Source organism: Mobula birostris, chromosome 6, assembly GCF_030028105.1.
Source record: "Mobula birostris isolate sMobBir1 chromosome 6, sMobBir1.hap1, whole genome shotgun sequence".
NCBI classification, from domain to species: Eukaryota; Metazoa; Chordata; class Chondrichthyes; order Myliobatiformes; family Myliobatidae; genus Mobula; species Mobula birostris.
The window spans coordinates 83,818,049-83,845,925 of NC_092375.1; the positions used below are offsets into that span (position 1 = coordinate 83,818,049).

Below are 27,877 nucleotides of genomic sequence, written 5' to 3' on the forward strand. Positions count from 1 at the left end.
GGGTTAATAATCAGAAAAAAGAACAGGAGATGCGCCCAGAAGGAGCATTAATGCCCGGAGTACATCTAAATCGGCCCTTGTGGCATACACAGTGAAATGCTGAGTGGGATCTGAGCGCCTCGCCTTCGAACCGAGTTGCAACCCCCGTCTCCGGGCTGTTTCCGGAGGGTATAAATGTTTGCAGTGAAGGTGACAGGAGACATAATCACGTGCTAACGGAGGTGGTTACACAATCGGGACGGGGAGATCAGCGGTAAACCGGGATGGTGGAGTAGAGAGAGTCGGGGCCGGGGCCGGGGCCGGGCTGGAGATGACCTACTACAGGAACTGCGTCTGGTTACTGAAGGGTCTCCGGGAGTACACCAGGTGAGTATTGAGAGCAGAACACAGCTCTCACTGCTGCTTATTTCACTCCGGCTCTAGTGCTTGTCGCCACTTCTCTTCCAAGTTCAGTTTTATACTTTTGTTCGCGGAGAGACACTTATTTAAAAAAAAGCTGCTCGTTCGTTTGGGACGTTGCAGATGATTTCAATCTGCTGCTACTTTATTAATTTCGCATTAGTGCTGTTGCATAAACCCGGGCGCTGGGTTACATAAGCGAGGGTGCGTCGCCCCGCGCTTCGACGGCGAGAAACTCGGCCGGGATTTAAGATACAGCTGTGGGGTCGATTCGGTAATAGCGAGCCTTCTGTCTGGTTAAATCACCTAGTAGCGAGGAGGGAACTGTCGATGTTTAACAACTAACGCAATGATCTGACTATGCCTGGTCCCTTACACGAGGAAGTAATTCTGGAGAACGTAACTGCAAGGCTCAAGGAATGCTGGGGATTGTAGTCTCACGCACTTTATATTAGCTCCGGGCCCTCGACTCTTTAGATAGTTCTAGCACAGGTTCTTTGAGTTGGTGCTCTCTCCTTGTTATCAGATCTGTGCCCAGCAACTAGTCCTCTAGTTGAATCTGCCTGCACCATTTCCCCAGGCAGTACAGGAGCAAGACATCAGTCTGCTCCCCGTGAGGTTTCTCTCTGTCGCAATCACCTTCATCTTTTTTTGCTATTGAAACTTCTACCAACAGGAACAGTATCTCTCTGCCTGTATATTTTACATGCCCTTATCGTAGATTAATAGAGAGAGTATTGAAGTGGGCCAGTTTGCCCATGTTGACCACAATGCCCATCTAAGCGAGTGCCACTTCTCTGCATTTAGCCCTCATCCTGCTCAATTTTTAACCAAACTGTTCACAACTTTCTCTGTTCTTAGGAGAACTCCAACAGCTTTTGTGATCTTGCCATAAAAAGGAAATGCACATTCCTAGAATATTCCAATAAATCTCCTCTGCACTTTCTCCAAAAACTTTGCATCTATCCTAAAGTGTGGTATCTGGAATTGCCCACAATACTCTGGGTGAGCCATTATTTTATAAAGGTTTATCAAGATTTCTTTGCTCTTTTACTCCACGAGCCATAGAATTCAGTATGCTTTAAAAATCACTTTTCAATCTGCTGTTGCTTCCAATAAACAAGACGTTTCTTCTTCCAGATCTTTGTTCTGGTACTCTTTTCAGACTGTACCCTCTAGTTTACAATGTCTCTGTTCCTCTACCCCTTTCAGACTGTACCCACTAGTTTACAATGTCTCTGTTCCTCTACCCCTTTCAGAACTGTGCCCTCTAGTTTACAATGTCTCTGTTCCGCTACCCCTTTCAGAACTGTACCCACTAGTTTACAATGTCTCTGTTCCTCTACCCCTTTCAGACTGTACCCTCTAGTTTACAATGTCTCTGTTCCTCTACCCCTTTCAGAACTGTGCCCTCTAGTTTACAATGTCTCTGTTCCTCTACCCCTTTCAGAACTGTGCCCTCTAGTTTACAATGTCTTTTTCTGTTCCTCTCTCTGAAACTTCCCGCTGCCTCAACTACTCATCTAACGTAATCAAAGACCTCGCCTACTCTGGTCATTGTCTCATCTTCCTGCTCTTGTTGGGCAGAAGATACAAACGTTTGATAGCATATACCGCCAACTCAAGGATACCTTCTAATCCACATTATCCACTCTTGAATGGACTTCTCATATTAAAAGACTTCTCATATTATATTGATTTCCCAGTCTACTTTTTATGGCCCCTGAACCTAAATTGTCTACTTGCACTGCTACTTTCTCTGTTGCTGCTCTAGTATATTGTGCATTCAGTTTTCCATTTTATGTACCTGTGTATGGTATGATCTATCCGCACATAAAAGCTTGTCACTGTATTTCAATTCCTATAAACCAGTATTAGCTTGTCCACATGCTTTAAAAAAGTTAACAGTTGCACAAGACACTACAAACTTTGTCTAAGCAGAAAATGCAGAATGAAATGTCTATCGTTTCCTCTGGTTCTGTGGTCAGGGTCATCATTGCTGCTCTTATTCTTGTTGCCATCTACAGGTTGGAAAGGAAAGCACAAGACCTTAGGCCTCTGGAGACTTGCTGTGTTTCACAATTTCTTATGGCGTGGTAGTATGTTACAGAGAGCAAGAGCTGCAGAAGTTGAAAGGTTGCTCACATACTTGGGTCCTGGCCACATTATTAATCACAATTGTCCGGTTTCCTGACTCTAGGCTATTGTTTTTGAAGGCGTTGAGAAAGTTTAATCAATGGGAACAAACTAGCACATTCTATACCTCAACAGAAAATAATCAACAGTCAATCAGATTGCACTTTGATACATTAAACCCTAAATCATCCTGGCTAAAATATAAATCTCCAAGTTTTTATGCCAAAAGGAATTGAAAACAACAATCATGAGATTAAGCCAAATACTAATCCTGTATGAAATGATGAACTTCAGTGTGTGAACATGCAATTAATTAGGAGCAGAGAGAAATGTAGCAGAGAAACAGGTCTTTCATCCTGTCCTCCTACCACTGTCCTTTAACATCTAAACGCCCACACTCAAATGAAAAAAGAAACCCATTTCTTAATGCTCAATCTCTTTTTAAGCAATCATGTCCTTCCTGTTCTAAATCTTCCCACAAGTGGAAATATCCTCTCCGTCTACTTGTCCCCTTAATTTTGTATCTGTTTAATCAAATCCCCTTTCCTAAATTCCGCTATACAAGTCTAGCTTGTGCAATCTTTCCTGATAAGATCATTTCCCCATTCCAGCGATTAGTTTAGTAAAGGTTCCTGAACTGTTAACATCGTTAACATCTTTCCTTAAGTGAGTAGACCAGGATTGGCCATATGTTGTCTCATCATTACCTTATATAAATTCCTGGTTCTGAATTCAATTCCCCTGGAAACAAGCAAAAGCATTGTTTTAGCTCCCAAGTTACTTTCTGTCCTGCACACTAGCTTTTTGCTAACCCTTCCAGGTCCCCTGCAGTCCCTCACCATTTCGATAATAAGCATTTTATCTTTCTGCCTGTGAACAACTTCACAATTTCTGACATTATGCTGCATTTGCAATATCTTTGCCCTCTCACCTAACTTTTATCTTCCATATCTCACCTCTTCATTCCCTGTTCACAACTTCCTTTACTACGTATCAGCAAATTTAACGATACTACCTTTGATGTCCTCATCCATGTTCCTTCTATAAATCGTAAAAGTTGAAGACCCAGCTCCAAATCCTGAGACCTGCCACTTGGAACACCCTGTCGACCAAGGAGAAGATGATGAGAAGCAGTGATCGTGTGGCTAGTCAGAGGCTTTTTCCCAGGGCTGAAATGGCTAACACGAGGGGGCACGGTTTTAAGGTGCTTGGAAGTAGGTACAGAGGAGATGTTGGGTAAGTTTATTTTTTACACAGATAGTGGTGAGTGCGTGGAATGGGCTGCCGGCAACGGTGGTGGAGGCAGATACAATAGGGTCTTTTAAGAGACTCCTGGATAGGTACATGGAGCTTAGAAAAATAGAGGGCTATGGGTAAGCCTAGTAATTTCTAAAGTTACTACATGTTTGGCACAGCATTGTGCTGTAGGTTTTCTATGTTTCTATGACTCATTCGTGCCTGCTTTGCATTCCCTGTTTGTTGGAGATGGCTGGGGCCAGTCTCACTCCTGGTATTGCTTTGCACTCTACAGGAGCGGATACGAGGCTGCAGCACGGCACTTTGATGCCAAAGATCTGGATGTTGATGTGACAGGAAGGTGCTTCCTGATTACTGGAGCTAACAGTGGGATCGGCAAGGCTGCTGCCCTGGAAATTGCAAAGCGAGGTACGTAGGTATTTCCCTAATCCTTCCATCACAGAGTTAACCAGTTTGTTTGGACTGTGTTGAAGATGATTCATCAAGAAGGATGCTAGTTAGTTATCCATGTTTGGGAATTCCAGCATATTTGAATTGTCCCTTACCATTGCACACGTCATTATATGAAACTGAAAATCAGCTGTGGAATTGAAATAATCCAAATTTGGTAATTTCCAGAAAACAACTTTAGATGCTAGGAAGTTTCTGGGCTGAGCAAAGGAAGGTCATGTGTTGAAGCATTAGTTTTGTTGTGTTGGCAAAGGAATTGAAATGCGGATCACAGAAATGATTGTTCAATAACTGATTGCCTCCCAGGTTGCAAAATCCCATAAATGAGGCTGGAAGAACTTTTGGTGAATAGTACTTGGCCCATGCCCTCTACTGACAGTAACCAGTGCCTGAGAGTAAACAAGTCTTGCTGATGATCTGGGCACCACTTACATACTTTATAAGGCATTGTTCAGGGTGCACTCGAAGATTTATGAGCATTTTAGGGCCCCTTATCTAAGGAAGGATATGTGGGCATTGGAGAGAGTCCAGAGGAGGTTTACGAGAATGAAAGACTTGAGGTACCAGGAGTGTTTGATGGCTCTGGGACTGTACTGAGAGGAGTTTTTTTTTTTAAAGAAAGTAGGGGGAGAATCATATTGAAATCTATCAAATATTGAAAGGCCTAGATAGAGTGGACATAGAGAGGCTGTTTCCTATATTGTGGGAGTCTAGGTCCAGAGGGTACAGCCTCAGAATGCAAGGACGTCACTTTAGAACAGTGATGAGGAGGAAATGTTTAGCCAGAGCGTGGTGAATCTGTGAAATTCATTGCCATGGACGGCTGTGGAGGCCAAGTCATTGGGTGTATTTAAAATGGAGACTGATAGCTTCCTGAATAGTAAAGACATCAAAGGTTACGGGGAGAAGCCAGGAGAATGGGGTTGAAAGGGATAATCAGCCAGGATCAAATGGCATAGCAGACTACTCGATGGGTTGAATGGCCTGATTCAGCTCCTGTGTCTAATGGTCACAGTTATGGCAGTTTTACCTCCTCCTTCCCCCTCACCCAGGGTGGACATGCCATCTACTACTACGGCATAGGTTTAAAGTAAGGGAGGCGAGTTGTAAAGGAGATGTGTGAGGTAAGTATTTTTAAGAAAAAGATTGGTAGGTACCTGGACCAAATGGTAAAAGCAGCTCTAATACCAGTGTTTTAAGAGAATTTTAGACAGACATGAGCCAGTTGTCAAAAGAAATGCCAGGGCCATGATGAGGTAGATTTGGAGGTCATGAGTTCATCTTTAGGAGACGGTGGATAGAAATAGAAACGCCAGCTAATAGGAGAAGCCTTGTAAAATGAAAGAGATGACCTCTTCAATGAACTATGTAATCTTGCTGGCATTCAAAGGCATCAGCAGCTACTTTCAAGTAACTCCCCTAGTGTGTTCACCTTTGGGTGCTCGCTACCTAACTTGACCTCTGACCCCTGTACTCCTGAACACCTCACCAGAAACCCAGAAACTGACACCTCCATTTCCCCTGTGCCTCAAAACTGAGGTCTGAAGGAATTTCTGGAATTGATTGTCACTGGGGGCTGTGGAAGCAAAGTCACTGGTGTATTTAAGGCAGGGTTTGATACTTTCTTGATTGGTAAAGGGGCGGTTAAGAGTTGCAGGGAGAAGGCAGAAGTCATGCTAGAAAAGCAGAGTAGACTAGATGGGGCAAATAGCTGATTGTACTCGTTTTTCAAATTCATGTTGTCTTAATTCCTCCTTTTGTTTGGATAGAAAGTACTTCAAGAAACCATCTAAGGGACAAGGATGTAACTGTGCTTCTGGTTCAAAAACATTCCATTAGCTCTTTATAATTTGTAAAATATTAATTCCTCTTTCCTACACGACCCCTGTGTTGCGTGAGTGAAGTCACTGGAGAGAAATACTGGTCGATAAAAAGCAGGCTCGCTATTGGTCAAAGTGAGATGCAGCAGGCATGGGACGGAGATCCTTTCAGAGGGAAAAGGTCTCCTTGACCCAGCACTACACCACATTTTCTGTGCTAAAGATCAAAGAAAAATTTAGGACCATTCAAACAAATCCATACTTACAATGCTTCCTTGAACCACATGTAACAGTTTCAAATGCCTGGATCTTCCCACCATCACACCCACAATAAGTGTTCATGTTTGTCATATCCATGCAAATTGGGTTCGTGCATATGTAGACAATTAGTCAAGAGCCTGTTTCCTGGTCTGTCTTGGGTGCATTTTACTGTTCTGAGCTGCATTTTAAATGTAATCTTTAATGCATATTTGAATCTGAAGACGAGTGGCTGCAGTCAGTTGAAGTTGATTGCTACATGCACTAACCCCAAAACTCTCTCTAACACCTTGCAAGCAAAAAGCATGTAAATATGAAACAGATGTATCTGTCAATATGCAAGCTTTTGCCAAAGTTATCATACTGAACCTTAGATAATGAAAGGGTTAAATGTTGATGAGTTAATCTGGTAAATGAAACTGTGCAGGAGGATTTATTGCATCTGTAATTCAAGGACTGAGTCCAGTAATCTTATTTTTATAACTTTGAGGAAATATTTATTTGTTTCCTTCAGGCTTAAGTGCTTTGAAGATTGAATACACAGGATGCCATTAAAAGGTTGTAAGTTTCTGGCCACCTGTTGGATTCATTGATTCCAACACTTTAGAACTTAGGCCTTTGAAACCGATGATATCATGTGGTGGACTGGATCTAACAGATCAACAGTAAACATGAGATTGGCAAAAACTGTGGCATCTGTAAGGAAGGGGTTAGTATTTTTTCCATACCGCAATATTGGAGGAAGGCTGTTAAACAATCTGGCTGTTTTACAATCTCCTGGGGGATTCGAGTTCTCTGAGAGTGCAGCTACATTCTGGGTGCCCATCGCTGGGGGCGGACGCTGCGTCGAATCCGGATAGCGGAAGAGAAACCCGTGGTCAGCTCCATTACTCCGTGTTGACTAAAGCATCGTGCACGAGAGCAGAAAATGAACACGTGTCCAACGACATCTGCCTTTGTCAGACCGGCCTCTCTCTCTCTTGCTACTACCATCAGCTGGGAGGTGCAGGAGTCTAGGATCCTGTTATGTTTTGCAATTTGAAAGTATAAAAACTAATTGTGAGGAAAAAGATGGGAGTCTAAGAGATGCAAGTCTTAGTTTGTTCTTCACTTTAAGCGAGGTGCACATGTATCAATTGGTGGCATGATTACATGTGCAATCCACGTATTTTTACATATAACCCATAATTACTTAAATGAACAAGAATGGTTAATCATACAATATTAATCAAATATTACCAAAATATTAAATAGACAACACTCTTCCCTGCTTAGCTATAACTTCCAACTGAATAGAGAATACATCTTAACTATGTACACGGTATACTATATAAGACAACTACTATACAGACATCCACAGCAAGGTAAATTTTAAATTGACCCATCCAGGCCTGAAGATTTAATCGCTGTGGAGGATTTCTTACTCTTGTGGAATAATGTCCATTCTGGGGGTGGTCACTCTGCTTGGCAGGAGAGACTTGTGGCTGTGAATCAATCTCAGGTTCTGTGATCTCCTCCATCGTGGTTGTAGGAGTTGACTCTGAGACTGCAGGAGGTGGTTCTGACAGCTCCAGACAACTTTCTTTTTATTCCTCTCCGCTTTCCTCCCTGGATCTACTTCATTCCTTGCTCCTCTCCTGGTGCTGGCTTTTTTCTCTCTCTTCATCCCACACTTTTTCTTTCTCACATTCCTTCTCACTTTCATGCCTTTGTTTCTCACCCACATTCTTTCTCTTTGCCTCTTCCCTCCTTTTCAACTTGTCTTTCTTTTTCTTGCCTTTTTGTTTCTTGAGAATATCTCTGAATTTACTAATTTCTTGAAATTGGTTCTCGCTTGTCCTCTTCCATTTCCATAGCACTTGTGTCACCATCATCTTTCTTTGCTTTTTTTTCTTCTTTGTTGATCTTGGGAAGGTGCATTTAGTTCACTGGAGAATTCTCTTAATAATCCTTCTATTGCTCCCTTCATGATCTGATCCCTCCTCTTGGTTTCTTCATAGTCATAGTCATACTTTATTGATCCCAGGGGAAATTGGTTTTCGTTACAGTTGCACCATAAATAATAAATAGTAATAGAAATAGTAATACTACTATTAGTAAATAGTAATAGTCATGGAAATGATAAATAGTAATAGAAAAATAGTAATAAATAGTTAAATAGTAATATGTAAATTCTGCCAGTAAATTATGAAATAAGTCCAGGACCAGCCTATCGGCTCAGGGTGTCTGACCCTCCAAGGGAGGAGTTGTAAAGTTTGATGGCCACAGACAGGAATGACTTCCTATGACACTCTGTGCAGCATCTCGGAGGAATGAGTCTCTGGCTGAATGTACTCCTGTGCCCACCCAGTACATCATCCACAACATCATCTGATGAAGCCTCTGTTTTTGTATCTCCATTCACTCCTTTCTCTTTGGTGTTCCATTCATCCGACTGGGCTTTTGTTTTTGCGTCTACTGTTACAAGCATCTTTTTGTCTCCCATGAAGCTCATGCAATAACCTTAATGTATGTGTAATGCCCTGGTTAAGATTTTTACTGCTATGCAGTAGGTATTTCATTATTAGCAGTTTTCTGTAAAAATGGTGTGCCTTGCTGGAAAGTCTGTTTTGGCTTTGGCTAAGGTTAAAAAAACATTGGCTGACTCACATTCCTGAGTTGGACAATCAGGATTGTGAGTAAGAGTTACATGAAGGACAGTAATCTGGTTTGGGGGTCTCTTTTGGCAGGAGCTGCAGGAGGGAGGATGGCTGATGATGCCACCCCTGTTGCATAAGGTGCTTTGTGCAGATGAATGGCTCCACTGAGGAAGGGCCAATACTCCTGTGGGAGAGCCCGTTTGTTCCAGAGGGATTTCATGCTATGTTTGGAATGTGGCATGTGGCGTGTGTTTTCACACAGACTGTGGGTCCAGTGCTTTTGGGGGGGGGGGGGGTTGTTAAAAGACAAACTTCAAGATGAATTCCAACTATGTGCATATTTGGACTGGGTTAACTGTAATAGGCCCTTTTTTCTTTTTCTCTTTTTCCTACTAACTGTTTGATAAAGCTGAAATTCGTAAATATGCTTTCTTTATAATTTTTTGCGGTGTATGATTTTTTTATTTCTTGCCGACCGACAATTGTGTATGGGCAGTATTTACACAGCACTTGCTCAAATCGAGGTTTCTTTAATTGGAACCTCACGACGTTCCTGTTTGATTGAATCCAAAATCATACGGAACCTAGAGGCCTATTGTTTAAGACAGGTGGCCTTCTCACCGCTGAGTCCGTGGCTGTTAGTGGGACCGGCAATGAGCCAAGTTTCCATAAGAGCCCGGTGGGAGGGCTATATACGCAGAGTAGATGGTGGTTTTCATACTCGTAAAAGCCAAGTGTTTGCGATGTTCCTGAGCTCCTTGAACTCTCTTCTAGCTTAAAACTGAGCCACAATTTGCAAGTAACTGCCTGCTTACCACTTAAGAGGTTTTCTCAGATATGTTACCTACAAAACCTGTTGTAGTCAGATCACTGCTTTTGTCACTTTCACGCTTCCTCTGAGCAACGTGGTCCTTCCTTGGCCCAGTGTGCTTTCCAACCAGAGGCACGGAGGTTGGCATCAACACCTGTTTGCCCTCTGTTGGACAGTGGCTCATAGCTTACAGCATGGAGACAGTTGTGGCATCATGCAGTACCTTTCTTAATTCATTTTCAGTTGACTCTGCATGCAAATAGTGGATGGATCTCCAGTCAAGTTGTAGTTATGTCAGCCAATCATACACTCTCAATGCTGGCTGTCCTGTTTCTACCATGTACAAGCCTAATGTGGCTTGTTTGTTGCAGTTTTACTGTTACAAATGTCACTCCCACAAGAGTTACCCTTTTCTCCGGTATAAGTTCTTAGTTGGATATCTGCAGGCTTCAGTTCAGTATCTTTGAAATGACATTCAAACTAATTTTGTGGATTGATTGTAACAGCTGTCAGTGTCTATAATTCCATTTTATTTAATTTGCCAATCACTTCTGGTGCAAGGCATATTGCTTGTCTATTGTTAGTTTTAACATTGTAAATCTCAAGGCTACACAGTTTCATGTCACTCTCATCATTATCATCAATAGCATGCAGGTTAGTGCACTTTCTGAAATTGCAGCTTGACTTTTTGCTTTTTCTCTTTGTGCAGTCCATTTTTTTGCCTGATATGTTCTTTGCATGTGTCCCATTTTGTTGCATTTTCTGCAAGGTTCATCTTTAAATCTGTATTGGTCTGGTGTACGTGAGCCCTTGCCACAATAGTAATACTGTTCAGCCTGGCCAGCTTCTGTTTAGATGTTGCAGTGTTGTTCACGCTCACTTTCATATCTGACTGCATCTCAGTTGCGTCTCTGCTGTTTCCATTGATACAGCTATTTCAACTGCTCTTTTAAATGTAAGTAGTACTTCAGTTAGGAGCCTTTTTTATGCTTTCTTGCAAGATTCCAACTAAATGATCTCTGTGTTTCATTAAGCCCATCACTGAAGTGGCAGTCAATTCACTTCAGCCACATAGGTTGAAATGGACTCCCCTTCCTTTTATTTCCTCTTATGAAGCCTAAAACATTCTTCAGTTAACAATGGTTTTGACTCTAAATGTACCTGTTTGACTTTCACGATATCAAAGTAAATTTCAGCTGGTGTATTGGAGCAGTTAGATTTCTAAGTAAACTGTGTGCTTTTAAATCCAATGGACTCTGCAAAATTGGTGATGGTTTCTCACTGGTTATTTCATTCGCTTTAAAATGCTGTTCAATCCATTCCATATTACAATTTCCAGTTATCTGTTGTACAATCAAGCGTGTCAATTTTTTCTAATGTAGCCAGCCATTTCTGCTTTTTTTTTAATGATTATCGCCCAGTACTCAATGTTGATGAGCCCATGAATTCCTTAATCTCAGTCGTCTTTTCTTTTGCAAAGAAAATGTGCTGCTCTGAAGGAAAAAATTGTGCTGCACTTCCAAGGGTAGGTAGTCGTCTCAGGTTTACTTAAACCTTTCTGAACGCCACCATTATGTTTTGTGATTCCAAAACATAAAAACTAATTGCAAGAAAAAGACGGGGCCCAAGAGATGTGAATCTTAGATTGTTCTTTACTTTAAGCGAGGTGCACACGTATCATGTGATGGCATGCAATTCACGTATTTTTACATGTAACCTGTAATGAATTATTTAAACAAACAGGAATGCTAAATCTAGCAATGTCTACAATTACTGAAATTTTAAATGCACATCAGTTCCCACACCACCAGGTTCAGGAGCAGTTATTGCCCTGAAGCCACGGGGCTCTTGGACAGGCTTCTCTTGCCTGGGCACTAAACGGGCTGTGCAGTTGTGGACTTGCTTTTGGGGATTCTGCTGTTCATATTCCATGTGTTTTTGTTTAATTTATTTACTATTTGCATGACTGGTGTATTTTTTTGAAAATTGGATATGTGGCGGTCTTTGTGTCTGTGTGATTTTTACTGAATTGTGTTTTTCTTTTGTGAGTCCCTGCAAGAAAATTAATGTCAAAGTCATATACGAAATACATGCTTTGATAATAAATTTGAACTGGAAATTCAGTATCTTGCTCTTCCTCTCTGTGATACATGGGTCTTTTGGTCAGTGATTGCTGTGCTCAGTAAAACCCTTGGCTTCCCTCAGGGGGTACCGTTCATCTCGTCTGTCGAAACAAAGAGCGAGCTGAAGAGGCCAAGGCTGAGATTGTGAATGCCAGCAATAATGAGGTAAAGACACTTTTGATTTAATAATTTTGTGAGGCGTAAAGATTGTAGTGGCAGTAAACTTCCATTCGTTCACCGTATAACAAAGTAATTCCTGGGGGATGCGGACTCGTGAGTTATCCATCCTGCTGCCTGTAGCAGCTCCAGAACAGAGACCACTTTCGAATCAAATTGTGTTTGAAAATGAGATTCTAAGCTAAGGTTCGAGTGTTTGAGAAAGGCAATGTGATACATGGGACCTGTATTCAGCATTACTTTTCAAGAGGGCTGATCCGCTTTCAACCTCAACTTGGATATAATGGTGAGGTGCTGGGTTGAATCAGCAGTGACAATCCTGTCCAAGCACAAAGACCGATCATTTGTGGAAGAAATGCTGCTGTCAAGTCAATCTGGTTTCTACCAAACTACGATGAGTGACCCTTCATTCTCTTTCATAGGAAGTTTTTGTCCACGTCTTGGACTTGTTAAAGCCAACGATGATCTGGACGTTTGCAAATGAATTCCAACAAATCCATGGCAAGCTAAATGTTCTGGTAAGGATTTTCTTTTGATCATTTTAATCAAATTGTTTTTATTGCATTTTTTAGGTTCAGAATCAGGTTTATAATCATTGATTTAATGATGAGAAATTTGATTTTATTTTTTTGTGGCAGCATCACGTTACAGACTTAAAATTACCATAAATTACACTGTGAATAAATAGTCTAAAAGTGTTCAAGGACTGTTCAAAAATCTGCTGGAGGGGAAGAAGCTGTTCCTGAATTGCTGAGTGTTGTATTCAGATGGCTGACAGTAGTAAAAAGCAGAAGGCACGTCCTGCAAGGTGATCAGTAGTGGATGCTGTGGTAGAGCCACCGCTTCTTCAGGATGTTCTTGACGGTGGGGAAGGTTGTGCTCGTGATGGAGCTGACCGGTGCTGCAGAGGACTGTAGTTTCTTGTCGTCCAGCACACTGAAGCCTGCGTATCAGACCTTGGTGCAACCAGTCAGAATGCTCGCTGTCTTGTATTCGGCTTGGTTGATGGAAATCCTTCCATTTGCCTCAGGAAAACATGACTGACAGGCAGATGAATGGAGCTGAATGCGTGGCAAAGAAACTGGAGCCTTTAAATGGGGTGCAGAAATGTCCGTACACAAGTGGCCAGGTCACTGATCACGTTGGTGCTAAAATAGAACAGAGTACAGCACAGGAACAGGCCCTTCTCCCAACAATAGCACTCCTAATTTACTCCCCCTAGCCCCTGCCCTTCTGTTGCAATTTGCTTTCCTCCCCCAAGTAAGCAAGCACTGGGCCTCAAAATGGGCAATATTTGGCTGTGCACCTGCCTTTTACCCCTGCAGAGGATGTGCAAATGACAGTCAGGAGTTCCTGCAGAGTTTGTGCACAAGTTCCCTTGTCGTGCTGGTCCAGGCTCTCCTTAAGTGGCTCCAACCTGCCTGTCCCGACCACTCTATGTGGTAGCAAAGTCCACCTAGTCATCACTGCGTACAGAGCTTGGAATGTAGTGAAAACTTACAACCCAGGAGGCTATTGAGCCACAAAAGTGTCTGTGCTGGGCAGCAAAGAGTTTATCGACATCGTGTTTACTTAAAGTTGTCTTTCCAGATCAACAATGCAGGCTGTATGATCAATGAACGCCAGGTGACTGCAGATCAGCTGGAGAGCAACTTTGCCACAAACACCTTGGGTAAGCTATAATGACCTGGTTTTAAAACGCTGATGCACTTTGACCTCTACTATTAGGAACGTCTTGGTACAGGCCGCCTCTGGGTTCCATTTTCACAGGAGTCCACAAATCTGTTTTGTCCATAAGCATAAAATGTACACAGTGGCTGAATTTGGTAACCAGACTGCCACGGTATTCTAAAACGTCGTCAAAGCAGACAGGAGTGCCGAGATGGAGTGGGAGGGGGTTGCAACTAGTTCTGTTGGTCATGGCAATGAATGTATATATGTAGATCAGATTTTAGGATTTAGTAATATGGGAAATCATTCATGTGTGGAGGTGTCCATGAGTCAGGCATTTCTAACCCATGGACCACCTGTACAGAGATCTCCGGAGATCCCTCTGGAAGAAGATCTGTGGGTGAATGGTCGCAGTTGTTTCAAATGATGCTTGCCACCTGTTCTAAATTTAAGAACATTAAGATGCACATGTTTGTCATTTGTCTGGCTCCTCGAGCCTTGTCTGCCGTTTAGTGGCCTGGTCCTGTCCTCATCCACTTGTCCACATGATCCCATATTCCAGATTCCCTAAGTGGCCAAAAAAATTTAGTGTGATCAATGACTGGACATCTTTGGCTGTCTGGGGTAGAGAATCCTAAAGATTTACAATCGTCACATGAAGGAATCTCCCCTACACCAGTCTAACTAGCCTTTCCCTTGTCCTGAACTACTTGCCCAAAATGGAAAAAGGTTTCTCAGCTTTTGTCTCAACAATCTGGTGTGTCTCAATGAGACTGCATTCTGAGTTGTACTGAGTGCAGGCTAGTTCACAGAATAGCCCCTTATCAATGAATGTATCTCGTATTGACTCCAAGACAAGTACACTGTCCTTCTGGGTAGCCTCCAACATGATGGCTTGAACATTGATTTCACTAACTTGCAGTGATTTTTCCCTTTATCCCTTCCCTCTTCTTCCATTCCCCACTCTAGCTCCCCTTTTGCCTCTTCTTGTAACTCCACTTTTTAAAAAAGGAGGGAGAGAGAAACCGGGGAATTATAGACCGGTTAGCCTAACGTCGGTGGTGGGGAAACTGCTGGAGTCAGTTATCAAGGATGTGATAACAGCACATTTGGAAAGCGGTGAAATGTTCGGACAAAGTCAGTATGGATTTGTGAAAGGAAAATTATGTCTGACGAATCTTATAGAATTTTTTGAGGATGTAACTAGTAGAGTGGATAGGGGAGAACCAGTGGATGTGGTATATTTGGATTTTCAGAAGGCTTTTGACAAGGTCCCACACAGGAGATTAGTGTGCAAACTTAAAGCACACGGTATTGGGGGTAAGGTATTGGTGTGGGTGGAAAGTTGGTTAGCAGACAGGAAGCAAAGAGTGGGAATAAACGGGACCTTTTCAGAATGGCAGGCGGTGACTAGTGGGGTACCGCAAGGCTCAGTGCTGGGACCCCAGTTGTTTACAATATATATTAATGACTTGGATGAGGGAATTAAATGCAGCATCTCCAAGTTTGCGGATGACACGAAACTGGGTGGCAGTGTTAGCTGTGAGGAGGATGCTAAGAGGATGCAGGGTGACTTGGATAGGTTGGGTGAGTGGGCAAATTCATGGCAGATGCAATTTAATGTGGATAAATGTGAAGTTATCCACTTTGGTGGCAAAAATAGGAAAACAGATTATTATCTGAATGGTGGCCGATTAGGAAAAGGGGAGGTGCAACGAGACCTGGGTGTCATTATACACCAGTCATTGAAAGTGGGCATGCAGGTACAGCAGGCGGTGAAAAAGGCGAATGGTATGCTGGCATTTATAGCGAGAGGATTCGAGTACAGGAGCAGAGAGGTACTACTGCAGTCGTACAAGGCCTTGGTGAGACCAGACCTGGAGTATTGTGTGCAGTTTTGGTCCCCTAATCTGAGGAAAGACATCCTTGCCATAGAGGGAGTACAAAGAAGGTTCACCAGATTGATTCCTGGGATGGCAGGACTTTCATATGAAGAAAGACTGGATGAACTGGGCTTGTACTTGTTGGAATTTAGAAGATTGAGGGGGGATCTGATTGAAACGTACAAGATCCTAAAGGGATTGGACAGGCTAGATGCAGGAAGATTGTTCCCGATGTTGGGGAAGTCCAGAACGAGGGGTCACAGTTTGAAGATAGAGGGGAAGCCTTTTAGGACCAAGATTAGGAAAAACTTCTTCACACAGAGAGTGGTGAATCTGTGGAATTCTCTGCCACAGGAAACAGTTGAGGCCAGTTCATTGGCTATATTTAAGAGGGAGTTAGATATGGCCCTTGTGGCTATGGGGGTCAGGGGGTATGGAGGGAAGGCTGGGGCGGGGTTCTGAGTTGGATGATCAGCCATGATCATAATAAATGGCGGTGCAGGCTTGAAGGGCCGAATGGCCTACTGCACCTATTTTCTATGTTTCTATGTTTCTCCTCACCTGCCTATCACCTCCCCTGGAGCCACTCCTCCTTCCTTTTCTCACATGGTCCACTCTCCTTCCAGCTTCCCACTTCATCCCCTCCTCCCTCACCCACCTGGCTTCACCTGTCAACTTCTAGTTTGTACTCCTTCTTCTTTGTCCACTCCCCCCCCCCACCGCCCAACCATCTTATTCAGGCTTTTTCCCCCTCCTTTCCAGTCCTGAAGAAGGATCGTGGACTGTGTATCCATTTCCATAGTTGCTGCCTGACCTGCTGAGTTCCTCGTTTTGTGTGTTGTTCAAGTTTTCTGGACTATTAGAAGTAACTTTAATTAATACTGCAATACACTTCTTAATTTTAAAAAATGCATTTAAATAAGTGTGTAGCAGATTAAAGAGAAAAGTGGGAACCAGTGTCCCAGTGAGAGGGAAGGGAATGATTTAATAGTATAGCATAGAAACAAGCCATTTTCTCAGTGTGACCACACTGATCACTGGGCAACCATCTCCGTTAATTCCATCTCTCAGCACTTATCCCAGAGCCTTCTGTGCCTAAGTAATTCAAGGTTTCATCTGAAAATACTGTCAATGACTCTGCTTCCACCATTGTCTCAAGCCATGCATGTCAGTGCTTGCCATTCTCTGGACAAAGAAGGTCCCTTCAAGTTCCCTCCCCCCAATCCCCAGAATCTCTTATCCTTTACCCTAAACCTATGTTCTCTACTTAATCTACCTCTGGTGTAGGGGTATGTTTTCTACAATCTCCCTTATCTGTTTTGTGTACCTCAAATATGTCCCATCCTAACCTCCTCTTCTCCAGTAAGAACAGACTTGGCTTGTCCGTCTCTGGAGAACAGGTAGAGTAGGTGATGAGCCCCTGCAAATTGAATTCTGGGAGTTAGGTGCTAAGTTAAAGGACAGGATCTCCAGGGTTGTGATCTCAGGATTGCTGCCCGTGCCATGTGCTGGTGAGGCTAGGAATAGGAAAATGATGTAGTTTAAGGAGTTGATGCAGGAGGGAGGTCTTCAGATTTTTCGATCACTGGTCTCTCTTCCAGGCGGGTGGGACCTGTACAGAAAAGGCAGTTTGGCCGGAACTGGAGGTGGACTAATATCCTAGCAGGAAGGTTTGCTATTGCTGTATGGGAGTGTTTAAACTAGAGTTGGAGGGGGATGGGAACCAGAATACACATGGAGGGGTTGTGGAGAAAGATGATGTTAAGCCTACATACAAAGTCAAGAATCAGAAGGCCAAGCATGGTGGGATTAGGGTTCTGAGCTGCGTGTATTTCACCGTAAGGAGTATTGTAGGAAAGGCGGATCAGCTTGGGGCATGAATCAGCAATTGGAATTATGACATTGCAGCCATTAGTGAGACTTGGTTGCGGGAGGGGCAGGACTGGCAGCTCAATATTCTGGGATTCTGTTACTTTAGACATGATGGAACGGGAAGGACTAAAGGACGAGGCATGGCATTTCTAGTCGGGGAAGATGTCACAGCAGTGCTCAGACAGTACAGACTGAAGAGCTCATCTAGTGAGGCTTTATAGGTAAAAGGAATATAAAAGGTAGGACCTAGTTAATGGGATTATATTATAGACCATTCTACAGTCTGTGGGATTTAGAGGAGCAAATTTATAAAGAGATCACAGACTCTGGCAAGAAACAAGTTTGTGATAATAGGTAACTTTAACGTTCCACATATTGACCAGGAATCCCATCTTGTAAAAGGGCCGGACAGGAAAGAGTTTGTCAAATGTGTTCTGGAAAGTTTCCTGAATCAGTACATAGAAGTCCCAATGACAGAGTGTGTGTTACTTGATCTGCCATTAGAGAATGAAATGAGGCAGATGTCAGATGTTTGTGTAGGGGAACACTTTGCATCTAGTGATCATAATGCCATTGGTTTCAAAGTAATTATGGAAAAGGTTAGGTCTGGTCTTTGGGTTGAGATTCTGAATTGGAGGAAAGCTGATTTTTTATGGTACCAGAAAGGATCTGGCAAGTATGGATTGGGACAGGTTGTTTTCTGACAAAGGTGTACTTGGTAAGTGGGAGGCCTTCAAATTTTGAGAGTACAGATTTTGTATGTTCCTATCAGAATAAATGGCAAGGATAACATGCTGTGGGAACCTTGGTTTTTGAGATATTGAGGCCCTAGTTAAGGGGGGAAAAGAAGTGCCATAGCAGGTATAGGTGGGTAGGAACAAATGAGATACTTGAGTATAAGATCTGCAACAGAACCCTTAAGAAGGAAATCAGAAGGACTAAAAGAAAGCATGAGGTTGCCCTAGCAGGCGAGAGGAAGGAAAATCCTAAGGGATACTACAGATAAGTTAAGAGCAAGAGGATTGCAAGGGACAAAATCAGTCCTCTAGAAGATCAGAATGGTAATCTGTGTGAGGAGCCAAAAGAGATGGGGGAGATCTTAAATGGATTTTTTGCATCCGTATTCATTTGGAAGATGGACATGGTGTCCAAAATGTGACCCTATATAGATTACAGAGGTGGAGGTGCTTGCTGTCTTGAATGGATAAATTCCCAGCACTTGACAATGTGTTTCCTTGGACCCTGTTGGGAGTGCAGAAATTGCAGGGGCCGTAGCAGAGATATTTAAAATATCATTAGCTGTGTGTGAGGTGCTGGAGGATTGGAGGATAGCTAATGTTGTTCTGTTGTTTAAGAAAGACTCTTAAGAAAAGGCAAGGAAATTATAGGCCGGTGAGCCTGACATCTGTAGTGGGAAAATTATTGGAAGGTATTCTAAGGGACCAGATATATAAGTATTTGGATAGACATGGACTGACTAGGGATATTCAAAGTGGCTATCTGTGTGGTAAGTCATGTCTGACCAATCTTACAGTTTTTCGAGAAAGTTACCAGGAAAGTTGATGTTGTCTATGTGGATTTTAGCAAGGGCTTTGACAAGGTCCCACATGGGAGGTTGATGAAGAAGGTTCAGTCACTTGGCATTTAAGATGAGGTAGTAAATTGGATTAGACATTGGCTTTGCGGAAGAAACCAGAGAGTGGTTGTAGATGGTTGCCTCTCTGACCTGAGGCCTGTGACTAGTGGTGTGCCGCAGGGATCGGTGCTGGGTCTGTTGGTGTTTGTCGTCTGCATCAATGGTGTGGATGATAATGTGGTAAACTGTATCAGCAAATTTGTGGATGACACCAAGATTAGGGGTGTAGTGGACAGCGAAGAACACTATAAAAGCTTGCACCTGGATTGAACCGGCTGGGAAAATGGGCTGAAAAATGGCAGATGGCATTTAGTGCAGACAAGTGTGAGGTGATGCACTTTGGGAGGACAGACCAGGGTTAGTCTTGCATGGTGAGCTGTAGGGCACTGAGAAATGTGGTGGAACAGAGGGATCTGGGAATACAGATCCGTAATTCCTTGAAAGTGGCAATGTATTGATTTACAGAGTTGGGATGTTATGTTGAAATTGTATAAGATGTTGGTGTGGCCTAATTTGGAAATTGTGTGCAGTTTTGGCCACCTACCTGCAGGAAAGATGCAAGTAAAACTGAAGGAATGTGGGGAAAATTTACAAGGATGTTGCTGGGTCTTGAGGACCTGAGTTATAAGAAAAGATTGAATTGGTTAGGACTTTATTCCCTCGACTGTAGAAGATTGAGGGGAGATTTGTTATACAAAATTGTGAGGGGTATGGATAGGATAAATGCAGGCCTTTTCCAGTGAGGTTAGGTGGGACTACAACTGGAGGTCATGGGTTAAGGGTGAAAGGTGAAATGTTGAAGGGGAACATGAGGGGATACATGGATGGGAGAGGTATGGAGGGCTATGGTCCTGGTGCAGCAAGTTGATAGGACTAGGCAGGTTATTGGTTTGGCACTGACTAGATGGGCCAAATGGCCTCTTTTGGTGCTGTAGTGTTCTTTGACTCTCCTCATAACTGAACTGCTCCATCCCAGGCAACATGTTGGTAGATATCCACTGCAGCCCTTTCAACATTTTAACATGCTTCCTAAAGCACAGTGTACTCCACCTGAAGTCTGACCAAGGTTTCTATAAAAATGGACATTTTCCCCAAAAGCATTTGAAATATTTTATTTAATTCCATATTTTAATAATGGTAGCAAAAGGTACTTCAAGAAATTTTACTATTGGACTGTAAGCAGACACTGCTTGCAAAGTTTTCAAAGTAGAGTTTTAAAGCAGCTAAAATTACCATCCATTTTTCAGGGTAAGAACCTGGTATGAAAACATTGCATTAAATGATAAATGCATAGTGAATGATCCCCTATGGATTAATGACCTTTGTATGTGGTTCTCTTTTTCTCAGGTGCATATATACTAACCACAGCTTTGATACCTCTCCTCCAAAAGTCTGAAGATGCTAGAGTGGTGAGGTCATTATGCTTGCTTTAGCCTGCTTCACATTTTAAACAGCAGTCTTATTGTGTATTCTTTTAACATACCATTGCCAGTCACCTCTCTCCTCTCCCAAATAGAAACCACCCTGCCTCCCCTTTATTGCCCTGTTCTAATCAAATACTTTACCTGCTGCTAGATCACAGTATCATCAGGAGGAATGCTCGTTCAGAAACTAAATGTGGAAGATTTGCAATTTGAGGAGGGGCAATTTGATGGGACCATGTCATATGCCCAGAACAAGGTTTGTCTTTTGAAGCTGAACTACATGTGTTTGCAAAGATTTATCAACTCTGGAGGCTTTAATAGATGGACCTGCTGCCTATAATTGCCAACACTACTCTCCCACTTTGTTCTTCCACTACAATTGTGCCCTGCCCTTCCTCTGGTTATAATTAAGCAAAATGACTCCTAATTGACTGTGAGAGAGGAGTCTTGACTGTCAATACAATATCTTGTATCAAATATTTTTATAATTTCAAAAAGCAATTTAAGGCCAAATTTTAAGAAAAGTCAAGTTCCAATTATTTATTTGGAAATGCACAGAGCTTCATGTTGAGATTAATATTTATTTCCTGAAAATCACAGGACAATGCCAAAGGGTTAGCAGCCCAATTACACCCTGTATCATTTGATGGGAACTTAGATGAGTCTCTTCTCCTTCAGGGCATGAAGGGATATGGGGGGAAGGCAGGAGATTGGGGTTGAGAGGAAGAATGGATCAGCCATGATGAAATGGCGGAGCAGACTCGATGGGCCAAATGGCCTAATTCTGCTCCTATAACTTACAGTCTTGCCTCTAGTTGGTGTGTTGACTCATTTACCAGTTTGTGAGTGGAGGCTGATTAATTTTCACTCTGACACATTTCAGTAAACTGAACAGTGAGTGGTGATTGCAGGTCGGACTGCGAAAGGAATTGTGCTTGGTGCGTCAAAGTATATAGGGCCAGAAGCAAAAAGGCAATAAATTTGGGTGTCAGGGTGGGTTTTATTTTACCCTTTTGTACTGTACATGGTTTTCTAGATTTGGAAATCAGGAAAATGCACAAGGCAAACTGAGTAACTGATTTAATATAGGTAATGAGTCACAAAGGAGATAACTGTATTCCAGGTATATTACATATAAAACTCAAGCTAATCAGCTACATGTCCATGATGTTAAGCCTCAGCATAGCACCAATTGGGAAGATGTTCTGCACTGTTGGAACAGGTTTGTAGTCACTGTGGCTGACCCAATCAGATTAACTCTGGGTCCCAATGCCATGTCCACGTAGTCTAGATGAGTGTTCACCACCATCTCAGACTTTATCAGTAAGTGTGTTGAGGACAATCCAGGTGTTTCCAAACCAACAACCATGGTGAACTAGAGAATCCACTCCCTGCTGGAGTCCAGGACTGTGGTATTCAAATCGGGTAACCCTGAACTTAATAAGAAATCAAGGTGTCAGGGATGCCAAGAGTCAATACAGTTCAAGTTTGAGTCACAGACCAGCTGTCAGTTGTGGCAGTGTTTGAATGCTATGATGGGCTGCAAAACAAAGTCAGGCAGCATCTCCAAGAATAGCGCATTCCTCCTCGATGAGCTGAACACATTTTGAATAGAAGGGGACCAGAATGTCACCACCCACCCTGACGGCTTCCGGTGCATCTGAGTCCACAGTCACCGTTGAGGACATAAGATCATTCTTCCATAGAGTGAACCTGCAGAAAGCATTTGGTTCAAGTGGTGTCCCCTGGCCGTGCCCTTGAATCTGGTGCAATTCAACCGGTGAGGATATCTAGATATTTTTAACCTTGCCCTGCTCCAATGTGAGGTTCCCACCTGCTTTAAGAAGGCCACTAACATCCCGGCACTTAAGGGAAAAACAATGTAACCTGGTTTGATGACTACTGCCCATTTGCTCTGACCTCTACCATCATGAAGAGCTTTGAAAGGCTAGTCATAGCACACATTACCTCCAGCCTTCCAGACAATCTCTGCCCATTGCCGTCGCCTACTGCTGAAACAGGTGCTCTCTTGGTGGCCCTACACTCATCTCTGGAACATCTGAGTGAAAATACTAATGTTATACCATTGTTTATTGACTACAGCTCCACCCTCAATACTGTAATTCCAAGCAAACTTGTCTCCAAATTCCTGGAGCTGGAACTCCAACATCTCCCTTTGTAACTGGATCCTTGAGCATGTGACCAATAGGCCACAATCAGTAAGGATAGACCGTAACACCTCTATTCGATTACCCTCAACACTGGTGCCCCACAAGGCTGTATACTCAGCCCCCTACTCTACTCCCTGTACACTCAACTGTATGGCCAGCTTCTGCTTGAACTCCATCTACAAGTTTGCAGATGACACCAGTGTAACGGGCCGTTAATGTCAGAGTATAGGAAGGGGATAGAAAGCTTGGTGACCTGGTATTATAACAACAACCTTTCCCTCCATGTCAGCAAAACAAGAGCTGGTCATTGACTTCAGGAAGGAGAGTGTTTACATCAATGATGCTGAGGTCGAGGGTTAAGAGCTTCTAGTCCCTAGGTGTGAACATCACCAATATTCTGTTCTGCTCTTAATACATGGGTGCCATGGAAAAGGAAGCTAACCTCGGGAGGCTAAAAATCTTTGGCATCTTTGACCCTCGGGAATTTCCCGAGGTGCAACATGAAAAAGATCCTATCCAGATGCACGATGGCTCGATACAGCGTCTCTTCCACCTGTAACCACAGGAAAATGCAGGGTTGTGGACACAGCTCAGCACCTCACAGAATCTGGCCGTCATTCCAATGACTGCCTGCACTTCCTGCTTCCTCGGTAATGCAGCTGTCATCATGCACCCGAGGCCTTCTCGCTTCTCCTCCCTCCCAGCAGACACAAGACACAAGAGCTTTCCATGTGTCACCAGGCTGAAGGAGAATTTTTAGCCCTGGCTCTCAGTTCCCTAGGACGATAAGATGGACACTTGACTTCACAATATACATGTTATAACCTTGTTTACCTACACTGCACTTTCTCTGTAACTGTAACAATTTATTCTCCATTCTGTGATTTTTACCTTGTACTATCTCAATGCTCTGTAATGAATTGATCTGTATAAAAGTACAGAAGACAAAGTTTTTCACTGTACATCCGTGCATGTGACAATAATAGACCAATTCAGCTGGATTAACTGATGCTACTAGTGTTATTGAAACTTGTGTCCAATTCCGTATTTCAAGTTAAACTTTGTTTGTCAAATGTAACCATAACTACTGCCAGACCTGATGAGTATTCCTAGCATGTTCTGTTTCTATTTACAAATAACCAGCATGTGGATTGACCAACACACAAAATTGTGTGTGTGTGTGTGTGTGTTCATGTTCGTTCCAGCATCTGCAGATTTTCTCTAGTTTGTGATGTGATTGCGGACCCAGCATTAACATTTGTCTTCTCTCTCTCCTCCCAACTCAGCGCCAGCAAGTAATTATGATAGAACAATGGGCCAAAATGTACAAGAACATTCACTTCTCCTCCATGCACCCTGGCTGGGCTGATACCCCAGGTAGTGTCAAATTAAGCAAAGAGCAAACTAACCTGTTTTCAATGCATGACTGACCCGATTTGTAATAGAATTCAGAGTGCCTTTAAATCTTGTTTGATTTGAATCTAAAAAAATGTATTTTTCATTCCTCTACAAGCTGTGAGAACTTCCATGCCCAGTTTTCATGCAAGGATGAAGGACAGATTGAGGACGGCGACTCAGGGGGCAGACACATTGGTGTGGCTTGCTGTCTCCAACTCAGCGTCACAGCAACCCAATGGCCTTTTCTTTCAGGGTAAGAGTTCGGTTTGGCCCAGTCGGGCTGTATCGGGGCACGTCTTGCCCCATTGTCCCTTTAAAAGATGCAAGTCATTCCAATGAAGTAAACCTCCACCATTCTGTTGTTGTGTGATAGTGATAATGGGATCAATGACAAAATAGGATTAACAGTCTACAACAGACCCAGTCATGAGTCTACTGCAGTTTAGAAACCCTAGGTCCAAATTTGCCACCACCTCCCAAGCTTGCTACACTGAGCAGATGTTACATCAGAATTGGAATCACTGATGTACAATGTGAAATTTGTCATTTTGCTGTAACTGTGCAAAGACACAAAGATCTATAAATTTCAAAAAATAAATGGTGCAGAAAAAAAGGAATGATAAGGTTGTGTTTATGGGTTCATGAATCATCCAGAGATCTGATGGTGGAGGGGAAGACGCTGTTGCTTATTCATTGACAATGGGTCTTAAACCTCCTGTACCTCTACTCTGAAGATAGTAACAAGAGGGCATGTCTAGATACATTGCTCATTCACATTGATTGAATCAACTCAAATTATTCCCACCATTTCCAACAATTTCATAGTTTTATTAAAGGCAATCGTGTTTGACAACCCTATTGGAGTGTACTTTTTTATTGAGAGTGTAAGAAGTCGGATTGACAAGGGAGAACTGTGGATGTGGCATATTTAAGTTTTCTGAAAAACTTGGAAAGTGAAAAAGATTAGAGTGTGAAATTTAAATGGATGAGTTTGGGGATAATGTGTTGGCATGGATTTAAAATTGGTTGATGGAGGAAATGAGTAGGAAATGTTTCTGGATAGTGGGTAGTGACTGGTTACATTCCTCAGATCCATATTTGGCCCCAGTTATTCACTGATTCACTGATCAATGATTTGGATGGAAAGAACTGAAAGAAGTATCTTGCAGTTTGCTAGAAATGTGAGACTGTTGGGAAGCGAGGGTTCCAACAATGCTGCGAAGAGTCTTCAAGATGATTTAGAAAAGTTGTGTGAATGGGCATCTACAAGGTAAATGCAGGAAAAGTGGATAAATGTGAAATTCTCCATCGAGAAAGTACAAGGAAATTCTTGGCAGAATTTCAGATGGTGATGAGAGGGTGTACAGGACCACGATATATCACTCATTGAGTGGTGTCGCAGCAACAACCTTGTCCTCAACATCAGTAAAACTGAGGAACTGATTGTGGACTTCAGAAAGTGTAAGATGGGGGAACACACACCAGTCCTCAGAGGGATCAGAAGTGGAAAGAGTGAGCAATTTCAAGTTCCTGGGCGTCAACATATCTGAGAATCTCTGGACCCAAGATATCATTGCAGCTACAAAGAAAGCATGGCAGCAGCTATATTTCATTAGGAGTTTGAGGAGGTGTCGCCGAAGACACTTGGAAGTTTCTACAGATGTACCATGCAGAGCATTCTAATGGCTGCATCACCGTCTGGGTTGGGGTGGGGGTGAGGGTGTGGGAGCTACTCCACAGGATCCGAATAAGCTGCAGAGAGTTGTAAACTTAGTCAGCTCTATCATGGGCACTAGTTTCTGTAGTATCCAGGACATCTTCGAGCCCCAATGCCTCAAAAAGGTGGCATCTGTCATTAAGGACACCTATCACACAGAACATGCCTTGCTCTTGTTACTGCAATCAGGAAGGAGGTCGAGGAGCCTGAAGGTGCACACTCAACAATTCAAAAGCAGCTGCTTCCCCTCTCCCATCCGATTTCTGAGTGGACATTGAACCCAGAGACACTAACTCACTACTTTTTCTAATTTTTGCACTGCTTATTTAACTATTTAATATACAGTTGATTCTGAGATTAATTTAAATAGAATTTAGGTTGTTTAAATGTTGATGTTCAAAGAAAACAAACATTTAAGCAGTTAAGGAAGCAACTGTGGAATGTCATTTACAAGAGGCTTTGAGCACAGGAGAAAGAATGTCTTCCTATACTTGGAGAATCCTTTTGAGACCATGCTCTAACCACTGAGCACAGTTGTCGTCATATTACCTAAGAAAGATCCACCAGACTAATTAATAAGGTGGTGGGACCATCATATGATGAGAAATTAGGTTGACTAGGGCTGTGTTCAAGAGTTTAGAAGAATAAGAAGCGATCTCACTGAAACATACAAAATTCTAAGGCTCAAAATTAGAGGGTCCAGAAACCAGGTCTCACAATCTTAAAATATTTTAAACTGAGTGGCGAATTTATTCACTTGGAAGGTGCTAAGCTAGTGGATTCCTCGAAGGTGGTGGAGGTAAGGTTGCTGAATGTACACGAGGTGTTATTGGGCATGGGGAATATCATATTGAGATAAAAGATTAGGTACAATTATGTTGAGTGGTGGAGCTTCGAAAGGCCAAATAGCCTATCGTATTCTTCTGCACCATCTATAAACCACATAAAGCAATATTTTTTGTATAATAACCTCAAAGCATTAGAACCATAACTGCTGAGTGGCTACTTGGGGAAGATTCACACACTTGATCTGTTAGCTTGTCTTGTAGAACTAGGCTGTTGACCCAACCTCGTGCACATTCACCTGATTGTTAGGTTCTGGAACACACCTGGTGAACCTTTTTAAAAAGTGTAGTTGTAGACGATTAGTTTGCAGTATGATGGGAGAAAGCTGAGGGAAACTTATCTCAACTTCAAAGAACAAAGATGAGGATAAAGGAAGTGCTGTGGACAGAATATCACACAATTTGAACAAGGCTGGAGAAAACCGACTCACTTATGGCTTTGTACTGCAGCCTTGTTTAGTAAAGTATGAAATTATCACTGTAGTTAAATATCAGGTACATCTGTTGTCGCAGCATCAGGGATGCTCTTAAGTATCGTCTTTACTTGAAACACATTAAAGAATGAGCATTTATTAAGCATTCCATAATTTTGTTGTTTTGCTTTACAAATATCATTCTCTAAAGATGCCACACTTAATTTTTCTTCTGGATAATTTAGATCGGAACCCAGTGTCTACTCATCTCTTTTTGGCTCAGACAAGAGCAACAGCTGAAGAGGAGCATAAACTAATGAAAATTCTGGAGGAATTAGCGGAAAAGTTTAAACCTGGTACTTCTAATAATGCTAGTCCAGAATGAATTATCACTGGAATCAAAGTCCTGATTCCTGTTCATTCACATCAGAGAATCCCAACACAAACAGAATGACAACTCAGTTTAATTCTGATTAATTTGGCATCCTGCTCGTCTAACACTACATTCTCAATACAGTGGAGAGTGGATCCTTGGTCACTTGTTGCGTGTCAGGTGGAATGTTGATAGGCATTTCAGCCTTTAGACACTCACCTCTATTTAATGGTGTTTTTTACCTGTTTTGTTTCTTTACCCCATGAATAAATTCTACACATCTGCCCTGCACCTTCAGCCTTTTAAAATGTGCTTTTTAAAAGTTGAGTAGTTTAAATGCTGCTTAAATTAGTCCAATTTCTTGTTTAGTAAAATTAATAAAATAAGCATATGCAAGAATTAGA

At 42.5% G+C, this 27,877-nt stretch overlaps 1 protein-coding gene across 2 annotated transcripts; it reads left to right on the forward strand.

The window, feature by feature from the left end:
• The first annotated feature begins 115 nt into the window (after positions 1–115).
• Positions 116–27,877, forward strand: dhrs12 (dehydrogenase/reductase (SDR family) member 12). 2 transcript variants are annotated; one of them, XM_072260752.1, is made up of 10 exons: positions 121–366; positions 4,067–4,200; positions 11,976–12,058; positions 12,493–12,588; positions 13,661–13,742; positions 20,480–20,541; positions 20,708–20,812; positions 24,014–24,104; positions 24,241–24,378; positions 27,346–27,877. In XM_072260752.1, the coding sequence occupies exons 1-10, from the start codon at positions 311–313 to the stop codon at positions 27,483–27,485; spliced, it is 987 nt and encodes a 328-aa protein (XP_072116853.1). In that variant the 5' UTR covers positions 121–310; the 3' UTR covers positions 27,486–27,877. The 2 variants fall into 2 exon arrangements, with proteins under 2 accessions (XP_072116854.1, XP_072116853.1); XM_072260753.1 differs by lacking the exon at positions 20,708–20,812 and having other exon boundaries at positions 116–366.